The sequence below is a fragment of the Trichoderma asperellum genome, chromosome 5 (assembly GCF_020647865.1).
Source record: "Trichoderma asperellum chromosome 5, complete sequence".
Classification (NCBI taxonomy): domain Eukaryota; kingdom Fungi; phylum Ascomycota; class Sordariomycetes; order Hypocreales; family Hypocreaceae; genus Trichoderma; species Trichoderma asperellum.
In genome coordinates, this window is record NC_089419.1 from 1,347,987 (window position 1) to 1,365,107 (window position 17,121).

The window sequence follows — 17,121 nt, forward strand, 5'->3', positions numbered from 1 at the left end:
ATGGTCCAAGGCTGAATCAAGACGGGCGGGAATCGTGATCGGCGGAGCCGTGCCATCACTGGCCCCACGCCGTTGCAGTGCCTAGCTGGAAGCAGTATCGATAAGGCAGCAAGATGCAGCTACCCCACGATCTCGCTCTTTTTCCGCCTTGCATCGCTCCCCCTCCAGTCATCACAAGCGCAGCTCAGCTCAGCTCAGCTCAATTCAGAAGCTCAAAGCTACAGGCAGTCATGCTGCCAACCACAATCCGATCACCGCCCGCCGCGGCAGACTACACACCCCTCGCAGAATACCAGTCGCAAACTCCCGAGTCGTTCACAGATGGGAAGCCAATCCTACACTATCATCTCGCCGGCGCAAAGGCAACGATCCCACGCTCGCAGTGTGGCAGCTTAGCCATCTTCCCACAGGATACTGCTGCAGCACCCAACAGCGCGAACGATGGAGAAGCCGCCGAAGAGTTGGCGGAACAGACCGTCGATGTATTTGCGACTTCAGAGTGCGTACTTGCATCAATCTTTGTCTAGCTTACGTCTGTTAACCTGTCGCCAGAAACTTCGTCGTCTTCAGCCACCAAGCCGAAGCCGGTGTCTCGATCCCATACCCTCTAATCTCAATCCACGCGCTCAAATCTGTCAACGAGTCCCAGGCTGTCTGGCTGCAGCTTGACTTTGCTGACGGCGGCGCTGACGACTCCGACTTTGAAACCGTCGAGCTGACAATCGTCCCATCAAGCTCCGCCGAAGCAAACTCCGCGCAACAGCTTTACGAGGCCATGGCCAATTGCTCTGATTTACATCCCGACCCTAACAACGAGGAAGATGACGACAATGACTATGACCGCATCGTCTTTGAGGGCAACGCGGGGCACGAGCCCGTCGAGGGCTTCACTGGAGTTCTCCATGGCGTCACAGATGGCGGGCTTCCTCCACCGTTCCCTGGTAGCGGCGGCTGGATCACTGCAGAAAATGTACACGACTACTTTGATGCAGATGGCAACTATATAGGCCCGGGACAAGAGCTGGAGGAGGTTGAGGATGAGACGGAAGAGCTTGGCGAAGGAGCCGGTAGGACACGCCCACGCGACGAGCTTGAGAAGGACGATGATGTCAACGGACACGACTCGGCCGAGGATCCGGAGAGCAAGCGACCAAGAGTGGAAACTGAAAATAACGAGTAATCTGCCGCTAAACAGGAAAGGAGACATGAAAAAGGTGGTATGGCGTTTAGGGTTAGAAAAGAGGAACTATATGGCGATTCGTTCCCTGGCCAGAGGAGTACATGTTTTGCAATGTCTAGGGAAAAAATGAATATGTGAGTAACAGGTATCAGATTAAGTGCATTATATAACAAAAAGAGCAACTAAACATTAGATTTAAGAAAGAAACAACCATAAGGTATAAATAATATACAAGCCATGTCAACTCGATAAACTCCCCCATTTACCCAACCTCCATTACCGAGACACTTAACTACAAAGTAGAAGAAGATTTAGTTTGCAATATTATACCACTAATATCAGCAAGCCTTTATCGCCTCCAAGGAAGCGGGAAAAGGAAAAGAAAAGAACAAAAGAAAATTGCGTATTCTGTCGCTCGTTTATACTCTCACACCCGTCCTCTTCGCATCTCTCTCAGGTGAGCTGAGCAGGAACCCATCATTGTCATACAGCCCAAGGCTATCTAAACTCGCCCGGTGTAAATTCTGTCGCTGCTCCGCGGCAATGAGTTGTTCCAAAGGAGTCAGCTTCTGGCTCAGCACACCCGAAGGTATCCCCTCAATGATTTCCATGGCAGGGCCGCAGGCGAGACCGTCATCGTCCCGCACAACTTCTTCTTCTTCTTCTTCTTCTTCTTCATCTTCTTGTGCAACTACATCTTGCGTAACGACATTAATTGTCCCGTCCATGATACAGGATAGTCGCAGCCCCAGCCCTAGATTCTCCTTGCCATAATAGTACGTTTCTGCGCGGCGGTGTTGCCCTCTCCTCGGCCGGTATCTATGGCTGCCTGTAACAACCATGGATCTCCTGGCATCGCCGCCGATGTTGAGATAGTGCCTGCTACCAATGCTTGCTGTGCCGAAGCGAATGGACCGAGAGGCAGTCAGCCCTGCGCCGCTGCCGCTCAACGAAGCAGTGAGAGTAGATGGGGCGTTGTCCCCTTCTCCAACGGCCGTGGAAGCCAAGGACGCGACGCTGTATGTGCTAATCATGCTATTCATCCGGCGCAGCTCAGCAACGGTGTTGCTCAGTCTTTGGCCACCCTCGACGAGTGACCGCATGGTAGCTCTGGGAGAAGGAGAAGCTGTTAACGCGACCCCTAGGTCGGTGCCAATGAAGGATTCAAGGGTGTATATGGAGCTCGAGGTAGATGCCTGGCGCACCAAACCTCCTCCGCCTCCTCCTCGCGGCGGCGGCGAAAGGACCGTGACGATGCTTCCATCAGGAGCTATCATACTAGGAGAAGGAGATAGCGGTAAAGTTCGATTGGCAGGTGCCGTCCCCATCAGCAAGGACATGATCTCTCGCTCGTCATACGGCGACGATGAGGACATGTCGCGGTACCTTGTCTGCCTGGTCGGCGTGGTGGGACTAGATGACGCCGAGTCGCTGCTGTCAACCCAGTCTAACCTCTGCATTTCGCTCGCAAGCACTTCAGTCGCATCCGACTCCACCGATACTGAAGCGAAGCTCGCTTCTGAAGGCGCCTCAAGCAGATAGGGCATCTGGGAAATGGAACATCTATTGGCGGGTCTTGCCTGTGGCTGGAGTATCCGGGGAGACGTCAGGGACTCGCAGCCCATCTTCGTCGGCTGTGAAATCTCCGAGACGGGTCTCAGTGGCGGTGGACATGGCGGCTCGCCCATAGTCAGTGATGCTGCGCTTAGAGTTTTCGCCCGCCTCTGGGATGAGTCCATGTTTGCAGGTCTCTGGCGCGCTTGCCAGCTAGGCCACCTTCTTGGGCCTCCCTTTTCCACAAAAGGATCGTCATCTTGCGTTTGCTGTTGCTGCCTTGGCATTTCTTCTTCCGGCTCATTGGTGCTGTAGAGGGTCGATAAGGAGCTCGATTTGTCGCTGTCGACAGACATTCGACGCTCAGCGGTCTTCTTTGAAGAACGGTGCTGCTGGACATGCGATATTGAAGAATGCTGCATCTGGGGGAAAACTAGCTGTGGATGCTGCATCTGAGGGAACTTCATGTGCGGAGGTTGCATTTGCACATGAGGCACCATCATCATCATCTGAGGATTTTGTCTCTGCGGGCTATGTCGTTGTGGACTCTGTCGCTGAGGACTCTGTCGCTGGGGACTCTGTCTCTGAGGACTCTGTCGCTGAGGACTCTGTCTCTGAGGACTCTGTCGCTGAGGACTCTGCCGTTGCGGGCTCTGGGTCAGAGACGACGCATACTGGGCCCTCTCCGGGCTTCTATTCGCCATCTGTTGATCCTGTCGCTCCCAATGCACACTTCTAGCTTTACTGGGGCTGGATGAACCCCCTGGGAGTTCAAGCTCTTGTGTCGCCGCGCGGATCAGACTATTCGCAGCACTGCCAATTGTGCTTGTGGAATTGTTCCTACTCCCAGCAAAAGAGCCACCTCTCTTAGGCGGACTACCCGATGCGCGCCAGCCGCTACCTGACCTTCCTGATATGCCGGTTTGGCTGCTGCCGGATGGTTTAGTTGGCGATGCCTTGAGGGCAGACGATATAGACGCCTTGACAGAAGACCGTGAGCTCCTCTGAGAGAGTCTCAGGTCTGTTGAACGCAAGATGCCCTTAAGACTGGGATCTGTCTTTGAGTGCCGCATCTGAGCCGGCCGGATAGGAGCTGGCTGAAAAATAGGCACTGACATTCCTCTAAGGGGTATCGGTACAGTCTCCGTCGATGAGGAGTCATCACCACCTGGCGACAATGGCGAGCCAGGTATCGTAGCCAGCCTCGGCTCCGTCTGACTGCGCGGTAACCATCTCGACTGCGGTCCTTGCGCCGTCGGCAGCTCGCCGACTTGGACGTACCCTTTCTCAGACTCTGGCACAATCATCCCAATATTAGGCAACGTCGGTGCCATCGTAAGGCAGCCATCCCTCCCAAACCACGACTCCCTCGCACTCCTCTTATTGCTCCGTACCATCTTGGGCCCATGCAAATCATCCTCGTCTACCCAGCTCCTCGACCTCTTCCTGCCCCTCGAAACCGTCCTCCTCCGCTCAGGCAGCTGAACGCCCTCGTATGTCGGCAGCGGCGTCTGTACGGCATGCTGCTGCGCTTTGGCAGAAAACGAAAACCGGCTGGAAAGTCGACTGGAAACCTTGCTAAAGGACTCGGATCCCAGCAGCCGCCGCTTGATCAGCCTCGAAGACGACGGCGGTAAGAGTGAGTTGCGGGTCGCCGAGTATCCGTATACCATCTGCGGTCCCGGGTGACGATTCTTCTTAACCCACCATACAAGCAACAACCCAACCGTCGTGAAGAGTAGGACGCCGCCGCAGAGCGAGATGGCAAGCAGCCAGCCCAGCCCAATGGGATGCTCAGTCTGCTCGACTTCTCGCCGAAGCGCACGCGTCGCGTAGCTCATGATTTCTTTGCCCGTCAATTTTATTTAATATTGGCCTCGTTCATTTCATACAATAATTCACATATATCAACAAGTTAAAACTTTGCTGCGAGCACACGCGAGTGAGTGCCAAGGAGTAGAGAAATACAAGAACGTGAGGGAAATGGCTTCTTCCCCCGGGCCCTTCTGCTTTTGTCACTGTTTCAGCGAGAATAACATCCGCAGCAATCCAGACGGTCAGTGCTTATAGTTGATTGTTGCTGTTTTTGAGGAATGCGTTGCCGGGCGTGGTCCATTCCATCCACAGTACCATTTCCACTTGACCTTTACAGATTTAGAACTTGAGACTTGACAGCCCATCAAGAATGCAAAATGTACCTATAGCCTATATTAGCAAAAACATAAGTAAATGATGACTTTGCCCCCGATCTATGTTTACACTCATCGTGTAGAGGTAGGCAGTCTATGCCATGAGGCTGCATATAAAGTCTTGGTGCTACGGAAGGAAGTGCAGGGAAAGGAGGTTGAAGGGTATAAAGAGGGAAAAGGTGTAACTGTAGAATTTGCATAAACTGAATAAATTAAATCTCACTTAATTGATTGTCACATAATACATCTACCTACGCAACTGTCGTTAAATCTTTTGATGCCAAAGACTGGATAAACAGCTTTTTTTACCCTATGAACAAAGCCAGCAGCCAAATGTTGATTCAATCATGCCTCACTAATGCCCCTAACTCTCTGGATCCTGTCCAGATTCACAAAAAAATTTCTCAAAAATGACGAAAAAGGGTGGTGTCAGCGTGGTTCACTTAGTTTCACAGCGTTTAGAGCTGTCCTTGTCCTTGCCCGTGGCTGTGGCTGTGGCCGTGTCCATGGCCGTGAGCGCTACGTCGCTGCTTGGCAGGACGAGGACCAGTCGCGGTAACAGTCACGGTTGAGGGCTGAGCATCCACAGTGACGGTAGTATATGCCTGTTTCCATAGGATTTCACTAACGACGTTGCCGACAGTGATGTACTGGGTGCTGACGAAAGAGGCAGGAGTGGCAGCCGCTCCAGCCGGGGCTGGGGTAACTGCGGGCTTAGATTCAACAGCAGCAATCTGCATACCACCACTAGAGTACCCATCAGAGGATCCTTCCTTGAAGACCTGTCCAGGAAGGGGAGAACCCTTCACGGGTGCAGTCACACCAGGCTGGTAGGGCAGCGTAGGAGCTGACGAGACCTTGGTGGGCTGGCTGGCGGGCTGGCTACCGCCGTGTCCGGGCATTCCTCCAAAAAGCTGCTTAAAAGGTCCATTGCCATCTTCCTTTCGCAGATTCGCAGGCATGTCCTCTAGCTGGCATTGCATCGCGGTGCTTTGGTCAACGATGTTGAAAAGAGGGCAGTCTTCGATGAGGCCAGAGGGATTCGTGCAAGTGTCGACAGCCTGCTGCAGGAAGTCTTGGTCCCAGCCCATGATAAAGTCGCCATGAAGTGAGTAACCTAGCGATCATGTTAGGCGGTCTCAATTATACGATATATTCGCCTATCAACTTACCAGTTGTGTCTCTGTTAGCAATGACGAATTGACCATTGCGACCAGCAAAGGCATTAGTGTTCCAGATAACCTCGAACAGCATGCTTGGGAGACGAGCAGGATAGCCTGCAGGGCAGTCTCCAGTCATAACGAGATCCGGGTAGGCAACGTGGTCCTTGTGGTTGGGGCTGTCGGTCGCATCGCCGCCCTTCCAGCATGACGGGAACATGATCTCAAAGCGGATACCATCTTTGCAGTTGGCATCGAGGTATGCCTTGTCCGGCAGGAAGTGGCGGTACAAAGTACCTTCGGGCGCCTTATCGTAGTTAAGACAGTTGAAGCCGATGGCACGCTGAGCCAAAATTTCTTGGCTTGTTTGGCCCAACGAAGCCCAGAGGGACTTTGGCGGGTCAGGTTGAGTGGGATCGCCAGCTGTGTAAGTGCGTCGGTCGGTGTCGCCAGCCACCATTCGGAAGTTTGTAGGGAAGGCTTTGATGTTGTTTCCGTAGAGAAGATAGTATCTAGCACATCTTCTTAGCCAGACCGTCGGGAAAGATAATTGAAGGGAGACCACCTACGCAAGCATACCGCCGACTTGGGGAACTAGTTCGTATTCCTTAGTGCTGGCATCTTGAAAGTACAAAGCAGGGTGCCAGTAAGCAGATTTATCTTGAGTCACACGGCATGATGTACAGTTGCCAGTGACTAGCTCGGAGGTGCCAGAGGTCTCGGAAAATGCTGAAGAGCATGTCAGCCACAGGTTCTATTAAGAAATCGGATTTGGTGCCAGGAGCTGAAGACTGGGCGAACTAAGATCCATCGATCGAAAGAGACGGCGATATCTCTCACGACAGTGAGCCGCGCGTAGGTAGCAATAGGGTTCACTCGGAGGTACAGCCCGGCCCACCAGTCTCAAGAGAAGTAAGAATACTCACCCGACGATCCGTGAATGGCGTGCATGTGAGGCGAATCCTGTCCGGGGTAAACAATCGGGTCCATTCGTGCCAGGCCAACACGTCCCTGACACTCCATGCGCCAGAAGGCGTCGGCAGAGGCGACCAGCCCCGCGGTAACGGCGATGACAGACTTGAGCATTGTGATGAGATGTATCCAAGCTCGAGGTGTTGCTCCAGGCAAGACTGATATCAAGAGTTGGTAAGGAGTGGACGACGCAACGAGGCTGTCTGGATAGAAGAGGTCAGCGTCCTGCAAGCTGCCAACTGGTGGCTTAGAGATAGAAAAGGAAACGACGGGATAAATGGGGATTTGAGAATGGGAGATGGGAAGGGAGCACAGAAAGAGTAGATGGAAGGAATATGGCAACGGCCGAATGAGGGGAGAGCTTGAGATGCTCTAATGTGGAAGGAAGGCGGTCGTCCAAAAGACTGCATCGCAAACAGAAGGCGCGAGCATCAACAAGCCTCAACATTTGGCAGGAAGCAGATCAGCTGCAGCGCCAACCTCGACATCCGTCACTAAACGGAGGTTTCCTTCGCCTGCATCTACATCCTCGCAGGCCAACGCAAAAGTTACTTCGTGTAATCGACCAATCTCTCGTCCAAACAGTAACTGTGTCGTGGAGCCAATCGCTTCACTGTGGCCCGTTGCGTTGGCGGGGTCCCTGCAGAACAAGGTATGCCAATATAAATGCAGCGTTTCTTTTCATATTGGTGTGTGTATGTGTGTGTGTGTGTGTGTGTGTGTGTGTGTGAAGTTCTCGAAATCTGTGTGTACGATGTCCATCGAAACTGTCAAACACAAAAGTAGACTTACCAAAGTATCGCTGTTATCGTCAAACCTCCACAAGAAAAGAAGCGCGAGTAAACGCAGAAATGAAGAACACTACTCCTGCACACTTATGAAAGCTTTCGCTATTTCCCAGCCTCACAAAACGGCTCCTAGTCTAGAGATTCCAGAGAGAGGCCGCTGAGTGTTCAACAGACACGTATACAGCCACCAAAAAGAATTCCTTGCAGTGCGTCTGTCGCAATGTCACAAGCACTTTGCGACGCAGTCGAAACCGGTCCGATGGGTATCGATACGGTGCGTGGTGAATTCTAGCTATAATCGGAGGGTTCCGATGACAGCTTGTCAGTGCGCAAGGGGTTGTTGTTCCCTGTGTTAATACGAACGGCGAGAAGAGAGACTAGACAGCAGCGATCGATCTCAAGAGAATCGGAGTGCTAAACTGCCCAAGAGCGTGCAAAAAGAAATGCGTATAGACAATAGAAACGAAGGAATGTACGTTGGTGAGCCGAAAGGAATGGTAAAGAACGTGGGAATGCTAAGCAAAACACAACGCGACAAAAGCGCAGAGAGATGAAAAGCGTGAAACGAGGGATGAGTGCGGTTGTATATGGGATATTAAGGGCGATCTTTCTATCAAGGGATTGGGGAGACTCCAGGTCCTCGCGCCAATACTGATGCACAAGTCGGGTATGGGTGAGAGATTGTCAAGGACAGGCCCCGAGGATCGATGAAGAAGATGGGAGAAATGATAAAGACCCAGCAGCAGGCATCACAAAGTACAGCAGGACATGGTACGTATGCTACACCAACTTACAGATCGTAGCCTTGGCCTTTCTTCAGGCGTGCAAATAGCCGGCTATCAGGCATCTCTCGCTGGCCGTCCGCCGTGGAGAAGCACTAAAAGAAGATTACGGAGGATCAAGGGTCGACCAAACGCCCCAACCACGGACCAGTCAGGCTTCGCTATCAATGGCCCGACTTTCCAAACGCGGCAAACATTAATAGCCACAGGGACTAACAGGGGGGCGGCGATTAGGAGCTTCTTTGCGATGAGGGGCATTGAAACTTCGCTTGCTGTGAGGTACATATTTGCTCAAGGCGATGGGATGCTGTAAACGCCTGCTCAACAGCTGATTGGCCAGAAGACTCAAGAAATTTAAGAGACATGGGGTCGAGCAGGGATATTCATGTGCCCCTTGGGAGGTTTTTTTTGTCCGACCCGCGTGATGATACCACTTCAGGGAGCATTAATTCGTCTCTGCTGGGGTTTCTGGAATATGCCATTCAGCTGTCGTCAATGCAGAGCTTAATCCTTACTGCCCACTAAGGAGGCTCTTAGATAGACTCCGGCTCTGCCTCCTGAATCCAGGAATACGCATGACCGCTGCAGTGAGTTTTGGCCTGCATCAGAAACAAGGCTTGCGGCTGAAATAAAAATAAAAAACAGCGCTAGATGAGAATACATGCAGAGAACGCCATCCGCTGCTTGTACTTGACTTCTATAGCGCCTTGGTGGTGCGGCGGCCTGCGCCTGTGCTAAATTGCAGCTCCCATTCCTCTCATGAAACGGCTTGGAACTTTGGATGGCTTCTGGCGCATATGACGAGGCTGGTGGAGCCTTGGCCATGCGATGTGCGGATGGGCTTGGCAGCAAGCATGTCGCTTCCCGCTCATCTCAATTTTCATCGCAGAGCCAGGAGAGCACAGCAGTCGGTCATGCCGTTAGACTCGGGGGACCGCAGGCCATCTGCCAGGCCTAGACAAGTATTTAACGACAAACGAAATATTGTGAACCTTGAGTTTTGGGCCCCCGCATTGGTCATTGGGAAAAGCTGGCCTCGCTAGCCTCATAAAGCAAGATGGATTCCCATTGTTGAACGCTGTTATATGACGCCTGTTTGCTTCCTATTGTTGAACAGGCTGGGTGGGTGGCACCCGCATAAGGCCCTTGAATATTCAGGGGCACCAAAATGGAGGGGCCAAGCATTGCATTAGGGAGACCCTGTATGCATTTGAAACGGTTTCACCAGCGCCTGTGGCCAATCATATTCCATAATCTGCCCTAAAACAGCAGCCCCTGCTTCTTTGTGCCTGGTAGCTAGGCGAAGGCCAACGCAGAAGTGAACATTGAAGCGATGACCGTAAGCTTGTTTGTTGGTCCATACTGACAAATAGGGTGCTCAGGCGCAACCCCTTGAGATCGCTTTCGGAAAATCAGCGAAACTTGACACAGTCAGCCTGTATTAATTCGTCTCTATTTTATTGTTTGCTCTGCAAGCTTGGTACCTGGATTGGCCCAGTGGGGTCTGGAGAAAAAGAGGCTGCCGTGGCGCCGCCCAGCAAGCGAAGAAACAACCATAAGGAGTCGCACCGTATTCTTATATTCATCTCATCTCGCTGGCTGCTGGCTTCTAGCACAAGCCTCTGTTTCTCCTGTCAGGCTGTCGCCAAGCAATGGTATGGTAGGTGCAGCCTGCGCATGTGCTGCTCCTACATTTTGCGAGCTATAGGACCTTGACATTCGGGAAGAGTTACTGGAAGTCGTGAGGCATTCAATAGAGTACATCGCGTCAAAAGTACGGTACTCGTGCATATACCAACAGGGTATCGATCTGAAAGGGTCCGCTTCTTGCCAAGAGCACTAGCATCCAGCTAGGTTTTACTGTAGGTACGGTTTGACAGCTTGAGATCCTATGACGAAATGATCGAGAGGACAAAAGTTCTGGCATGTTGAGGGGCGTATATCGGGCAGTCTCCCGATATAATTTACTAGCCAAACGAAGAAAACGATCGACAAGAGATTGACAATCTAAAACACAATCTTCTATCAGGGGCGAAGCAGGACATCAGAGTACCTGTGTACACTCTGTGTGTGCTGTATGGCACAAGCTTCGGTTTCGCGTGTGTCATTTAGTTAAGATGGCTAAGAGGGCAAATATTCACAATGCACTACAGTATGTAAAGAGGAAAAGAGAGCATCTTACGCTTTTATGACATGCAGGTTGCTTTTTAAAGCCTAAACTCAGTTGCAAGAAGGAGGAGAATATTGCTTAGTGGTTGTTCTAGTATTTATATACTAGACCAAGGCGCAAATGTAACATCAAATAACATCTCCGACGTGGTGTAGTGGCTAGCATACCGCGCTTTCATCAGTGAAAGTCCCGCGGCGATCCGGGTTCGACTCCCGGCGCCGGAATTCATTTTTTTTGTCTTTTTGGCCATTTGGGTCAATTACCTACCCTACACCTTGCATCCTATCTATTTATTTTTGACGACGCGCACGTATGATGTTGTTGCAAGATCTACTACTTCTTATCATGACTGTATTGTAGTATTCATCTAGTTTGGTAGACCATTTATGCTTCGGCGAGCGATTCTTTTCATGAATGAATGAGTATTAAGCGCAAGCATGCCTGAGTATTTTGGCATAGGTAGATAAATAGTGCATAGTGTTTTAGCATATACAGCGTTTAAAATATTGTAACATCTCACAATTTCCCCCCTCATGTTAAGACGTAACTCAACTCACACTACTGAAAAGAAAATTTTCTCTTTGAATTTATTGAGCGACTGACTGCGCATTTTCACATGCTTTTGATAGCTTGATCGTGTAGAGAGCGTTGCCGTCAGAGTAGAGGTCATGTGACCTGCAGCAGTAGCGATTGTGCAGCTTGACACGAATCAGAGCCCCTGTAATCGCGGCGAGCGGTTTGCGCCCACTTGGAGTCCCCTCTATATGGGGCCGAGCGATAGCTTCAAGGACAGCGAATGACCTACCGTGAACACCTGGCCATGATCGATTTATTGCGATAGAAACCAGCGCCGTATTCGCCATGGATGATCTATCGGGCCTCGATTGGAGCGCAAACGCTTCGGGCAACAAGCCCAAGCCGATGGCCGCCAACCCCTCGTATCCCCCCTACCGATCATCGCCATCTCCCTTTGGCACAGGGCAAAGCACGCCGCTGTCGGCCCAGCAGTCAAACAACTCGGTTCCCAAGGCGGCGCCAGCAAAGGTTGCGCAAGATAGCTTCAGCAATCTGAGCTTTGGCCTACCGAAAGCCACCCAGAAACTGTCATTAGCCGAAAGACAAGCGCAGCTTGAAGCCGAGAAACGAAAGAAGGAAGAAGAGCGACGGAAGCTAGCAGAGGCACAGTTTGGAAATGGACAACACTGGGATGCTCTAGGATCTCGAGGCTTCACGCCTAGTCCTGTCCCTCAACAGCAACAGCAAAATCCTGCACCTGCGCCTGCCAAGAGCTCAGCCAATGACGACGACGACCTCTTCGCCGCATTCAACAGAGATACAAAGGTGGACAACGCCAGCCATTATCCCCCACCGGCACCAAATAAAGGCAAACTGGACTTGACAGACTCCTCAGCATGGGGCTCAACAACAGCTTCTAATGGCAACGGGGCTTTCGGAGGAGATGATGATGACGACCCCTTCGGGCTACACGAGGTGAAGCCTGCTGCCTCAACTGGAGCTGGCCGGGGCACTTCCTCTGGCGCAGATGATTTCGATTTTCTAGGGGACCTCGGGAGGCCTGTGGATGAAATTAGAAAGGAACAACAAGCAAAACAAGAAGCATTGCGAAGCGAGCCAGGAAAGCCAATCGAAGATGACTCGAGCTCTTCCGACGATGACGAACCCATAGAACGAAATATCGAGCGAGTACACAGGGTGAATAAAGATCCCAATATCGAGCGAGTACCTAGGGTGAATAAAGATCCCTTCGACAAAGCTGTTGCGCAACTTGTTGATTACGGATTTACTCCCGAGCAGGCTCGACGAGGGCTTGTGGAGAGCGGAACAGGATTCAATGCACAGGCAGCGGCTAATTGGCTCTTGGATGAGGCTCATAGGAAATCAAAGGAGGCGTCACAAGCTCGGGGCTCTCAAGGGCGAGGCTCTCCTGCATCAGGAGGCCAAAATCAGCGAAGCGACAGTCGATCGCCTGCAAGAGGAGGCGAGGTTGACTTTGCGAAAACAGCGGCTGCTATGGGAAGCACCCTATTCAAGTCTGCCAATACTCTTTGGAAGACTGGGCAAAAGAAGATGCAACAAGCAGTGGCGGAATTCCAGCAGGAAGGACACGGAGACCCAAGCCAGCCGAAATGGATGCGCGATGCTCAACAGGCACGAGCACAGCCGAGGCCTACCCAAGGCAGCTCCAACGCCACGGACGAGGCACTTATGCTTGAGTCTGGTGGTAGGCCACAGCCTGCCAGGAGCAGCAGCAGCAGCCGTCCAGCCGTTGAATCAAGATCCGGGCCTCAGATTTCACGAGGATCATCGCCCGCCCTATCTTCAGGACCCCAAAGCCGAAATAGCCCTGTTCCACGATGGCAACAGCAAACGGCACCGCCGCCTATGGTGTCGGATGCAAGATCAAGGCTGAACAGACTTACAGTAGACGATGATGACAGCTTCTCTAGCTATGTAAGTGCTAGCAGGAGAAAGAAGGCAAGCCCGGCGCCAGAGCCAAAGACATCTGAGCCTGAGCCGGATCTACTGTTCGGCTCACAGGCGTCAAAACCAACGCAGCGAAACCCCTCCCCAGCAGTCCAGCGATCAACACCAACAGCCCCAAGTCAACCTCGGCCAGCACCAGCGGTTGCGCCTCCGCGTAAGGCCACACCCAGACCTGCTCGACAAATTCCTTCTATCAGCCCTGCAGCACTGCAAGCATCGACAACGCACAGGCTACAGGGAACTACGCATTTTAAGCGAGGCGACTATGCGGCGGCACATGCGTCTTACTCTTCATCTCTGTCGTCTGTTCCTACAACGCATCCTCTAATGATTATCCTGCTCACAAATCGTGCATTAACTGCCCTAAAGACTGGAGAGCCTAAACAAGCAGTGGCTGATGCAGATGAAGCGCTCAAAATCATTGGACCAGGGAACGGCCAAGGGGAAACAGTGGCTGTAAAGAATGAGGCTGGGCAGGAAGAGAATCGTGACATGAAAGAGCTCTATGGAAAGGCGCTAAGCAGGAAAGCAGAGGCCTTGGAGCAGATGGAGAGATGGGCAGACGCAGGCACAGTATGGAAGCAATGTGTTGAAGCTGGTGTTGGTGGAGCTACGGCTGTCAAGGGCCGTCAGCGATGCCAGGACGCCCTTGCTCCTAAGCCCAAGCCTGCTCCAAGACCAGCAGCAAAGCCCCGGCCTCAGCCATCAGCGGCCAGTCGAGCACCTCAGAAAGACTCTGAAGCAGTCACAAGGTTACGTGAAGCTAACCAGGCCGCTGCCAAAGAGGATGACGAGAAGTTTGCTCTAGCAGACAAGGTAGACGCCAAGGTATCTGCATGGAGAGACGGGAAGAGAGAGAATCTGCGGGCTTTGCTGGCTAGTATGGATTCGGTGCTCTGGGAGAATAGCGGCTGGAAGAAGGTTGGGCTGCATGAGCTGGTCATGGCAAACAAGGTCAAGATTTCGTACATGAAGGCTATTGCAAAGACCCACCCTGACAAGGTAAGATATGCAACTGAGATGTTCCGAACGAATCCTGGGAATATACGCTTACTTTTGGATGTGTAGCTTCCGCAAGACGCAAGTACTGAGGTGAGACTCATTGCTGGACTGGTGTTTAGCACTCTGAATGAGAGCTGGGATAAGTTCAAAGCAGACAATGGGCTATGAAGCGTCTCATTTGAAAGCGATTCTGTTTTTTTTTTTTTTTTTTTTTTTTCTCTATATGCAGGCATTGCATAGAAGCAGCCAGAGTAAGGGGACATGAGAGAGGATTTCCCAACTTGATGATGACCATGGCAATGATCATTACGGTGTTGGATGATGGATATGATGACTTGAGTGTTTGTTCAGATATCAGATATTTGCTCTTTATTTCGATTTACTTCGCCCATACGCCATGCTATGCCCTATATCATACCTAACGTATATATATGTTTATAACCAAGAAAATTAGAAGATGTAACACCCCCCAGTCTGTAAACTCCAAATCCCATCTCACATCGGCTGTTTATAATCGCCAATCTTTTTCCCCTGTTCTCCCCTCTCCTCAACCCTCTTCGTACAGGGAAGAAAGAATATTACAAACCCAGCATGCGCCTAACGCCGTCGCGGACCGTCTTCTCGTACTCGTCCCGGCGCTCGCGCCACATCTTGGCGGCCTCGACGTTGGCGGGGCTCTCGTCGTTGGGCTCGGCCAGCATGCTCATGACGGAGATGAGGATCTTCTCGACGGATTGGATGGGGGACCAGCGCTCGGAGGCGTGTTCGTAGTGGTTGGGGTCGTCGCCAGGGGGGTGGAGGATGGAGATGCAGACGAGGCCGCTGGGGTAGACTAAATTATTGTCGCAAAATCGTGTTAGTCTTTTTGCTTTCTTGCCAGTAGTAGTAGTAGTAGTAGTAGCGAATTGTGGATTTTGCGACATGAGAAATACTAATTCCTTTTCGGGGCTAGAAACATAGATAGAGAGACACAAACATACCGTTGGGATGCCACATGTCGGCCAAAAACTTCATCGACGGCGGCGCCAGCGGGTAGTCCTTTGGGAATTTCAGCTCGGCAGGGAAGACGCCGCCCTCAAAGGGCGTTCCTTCGGGGCCCTGGATGAGACATTCCCAGTGGAGGAGGTCGTCTTCCGAGACAGGGCCGGCGGTGATGCCTTCGGGCGGGTTGTTTGTGAGGGCGCGGTATTCTTGGAGGAGGCGCCGGTGGGCGGTTGATTGGGCCATGTTTGGGGCGGTTATTTTTTATTATTATTTTTATTATTATTTATTATGGTGAGGAGGCGAGAGAAAAAAGAAGAGAAAAGAATGAGGGTTGATTTGGCTTGACGATGATGGAGGTTGGTGTTTGGTTGGAGATTGAGGGCGAGATCGCGGAATCGGAGCCGCGGCGGGAGAGCAACCCGAACAGGTGGCGGGGTCTGGGACGATGGAGGTACGTACCGTTTCTTGTTTGAGGCAAGGAAGCCTTTTGTGGCTGATGTTGCGAACTGTCTGCGCCACCAACGGTCAGGCGTGTAAGTGCTGGAGGTGGACTGTGATGCGCTCAAAACGGGGCGCTTTCATTAATATGAAAAGCTAAAACAGTTATTATACTTGATGTTATATATTGTATATACTACTATGTTAGCCGCACTTTTCGGTCTTTGTTATTTACCGGTATACTCTCTTTACATATACGCAGTTACCTAATATGGTCCGTCTTATTTGGTGGTGGATGTCCCCATTGGGATATCCTACCTGAAGCGCAGCCCTTTCCAGTCTGACCTGCAGAAGTAGAGAGACATACTAGGCCGAGGGAGTGATGCAATGATATTTCAAAGTAAAAGCTAGGTGATGAATTTGCCTATCTGCGGCAGTCGATAGGAATCATCTCCGCGATACTCTGGCCATCTGTTGGGGACTACGCAGCGGGTTTGTAAGTATAAGTACATAAAGAGCTGTACAGAGTTTGGATTTATCAACAGTACTAATGAATGGGGGTATCGAGTACTAGCAGCAGCAATAGTAGTGGCAAACCTATTTCTCCTCTTCTCCTTACCCTTTCATTTTTTTTAGCGAAAACGAAATTGGCATGAGAAACGACATAAATACTACCCAACTATCATTAGCTTTCAAGCTTCTCTTCTTATCTAATGTTTAAAATCTCTATCGGCTGAATTGGATAATTTATTCCACGTAGGAGCATGGCGGTACAGGAGAGTATTCATACATTCATAGTTACGTTCTAGAACTTCAGCTGCCCTCAGTTCTGGAATTGTTTTAAAAAAGGAGTCTCGTATAATCTGCAGTGTTACCGGGAAAATGCCACCTCTTAGGCGAGTGCGAAGCTACAGCCTATTGTTTCTTTGATGATTCGTCGGCACAGAATTCCGGGCGAGCGGCTGAGAGACGTTGTGTGTGTGCGTGTGTGCTTACGTGTTACGTGTGAATGTCTTACCTGTTTTAATCCAATTGGGCTCTTTTGCTTGTCTGAGGAGTGAAGCTGCGATGTATAAAAGGGGGGTTAATCGTTCCTCTGTCCAAAGCAACTCGAGAAGTCAGTCCGATAGCAGCGTTACCAATTCGCTACCCATTTACTTTCTGAAAGAAAACATCAAAATCCATCAAAGATGAAGTTCTTCTCTCTCGTTTTGTTCTTGGGCGTAGCTGTCGCTGTCCCATCTCTGCAGAATCGCCAGACTGACGGCTGTGCTGTGTACGACACTTGCTTTCAATTCCCGCTGCCTTGTCCATCTGGCCATGTACGTATTATAGCTCTTGTTTATGTCTTTCTTCTAGGTGTTATGTTAATGCGATTATAGGTTTCGAAAGAAGTG

The 17,121-nt window shown here is 51.2% G+C and overlaps 5 protein-coding genes and 1 non-coding gene across 6 annotated transcripts; 3 read left to right on the forward strand and 3 right to left on the reverse strand.

The window, feature by feature from the left end:
• Positions 1-169: 169 nt before the first annotated feature.
• On the forward strand, positions 170-1,487 carry TrAFT101_008604 (uncharacterized protein). The gene is made up of 2 exons (XM_024903739.2): positions 170-499; positions 553-1,487. The coding sequence occupies exons 1-2, from the start codon at positions 231-233 to the stop codon at positions 1,178-1,180; spliced, it is 897 nt and encodes a 298-aa protein (XP_024761983.1). The 5' UTR covers positions 170-230; the 3' UTR covers positions 1,181-1,487.
• Positions 1,306-4,736, reverse strand: TrAFT101_008605 (uncharacterized protein). The gene has a single exon (XM_066128385.1). It carries the CDS (start codon positions 4,573-4,575, stop codon positions 1,600-1,602), a length of 2,976 nt encoding a protein of 991 aa, XP_065984503.1. The 5' UTR covers positions 4,576-4,736; the 3' UTR covers positions 1,306-1,599.
• A 358-nt stretch (positions 4,737-5,094) lies between these two features.
• Positions 5,095-8,623, reverse strand: TrAFT101_008606 (uncharacterized protein). The gene is made up of 5 exons (XM_024899879.2): positions 7,848-8,623; positions 7,010-7,258; positions 6,653-6,812; positions 6,096-6,595; positions 5,095-6,040 (listed from the first exon to the last, which is right to left on the reverse strand). The coding sequence occupies exons 2-5, from the start codon at positions 7,167-7,169 to the stop codon at positions 5,382-5,384; spliced, it is 1,479 nt and encodes a 492-aa protein (XP_024761981.1). The 5' UTR covers positions 7,170-7,258; positions 7,848-8,623; the 3' UTR covers positions 5,095-5,381.
• A 2,312-nt stretch (positions 8,624-10,935) lies between these two features.
• TrAFT101_008607 lies at positions 10,936-11,019 on the forward strand. The gene has a single exon. It is a non-coding gene; the product is annotated as a tRNA-Glu (tRNA).
• A 526-nt stretch (positions 11,020-11,545) lies between these two features.
• TrAFT101_008608 (uncharacterized protein) lies at positions 11,546-14,748 on the forward strand. Its single transcript, XM_024901842.2, has 2 exons — positions 11,546-14,302; positions 14,369-14,748. The coding sequence occupies exons 1-2, from the start codon at positions 11,657-11,659 to the stop codon at positions 14,468-14,470; spliced, it is 2,748 nt and encodes a 915-aa protein (XP_024761980.1). The 5' UTR covers positions 11,546-11,656; the 3' UTR covers positions 14,471-14,748.
• UBC7 (Ubiquitin-conjugating enzyme E2 7) lies at positions 14,651-15,636 on the reverse strand. The gene is made up of 2 exons (XM_024901841.2): positions 15,283-15,636; positions 14,651-15,134 (listed from the first exon to the last, which is right to left on the reverse strand). Exons 1-2 carry the CDS (start codon positions 15,527-15,529, stop codon positions 14,881-14,883), a joined length of 501 nt encoding a protein of 166 aa, XP_024761979.1. The 5' UTR covers positions 15,530-15,636; the 3' UTR covers positions 14,651-14,880.
• Between the last annotated feature and the right edge of the window lie 1,485 nt (positions 15,637-17,121).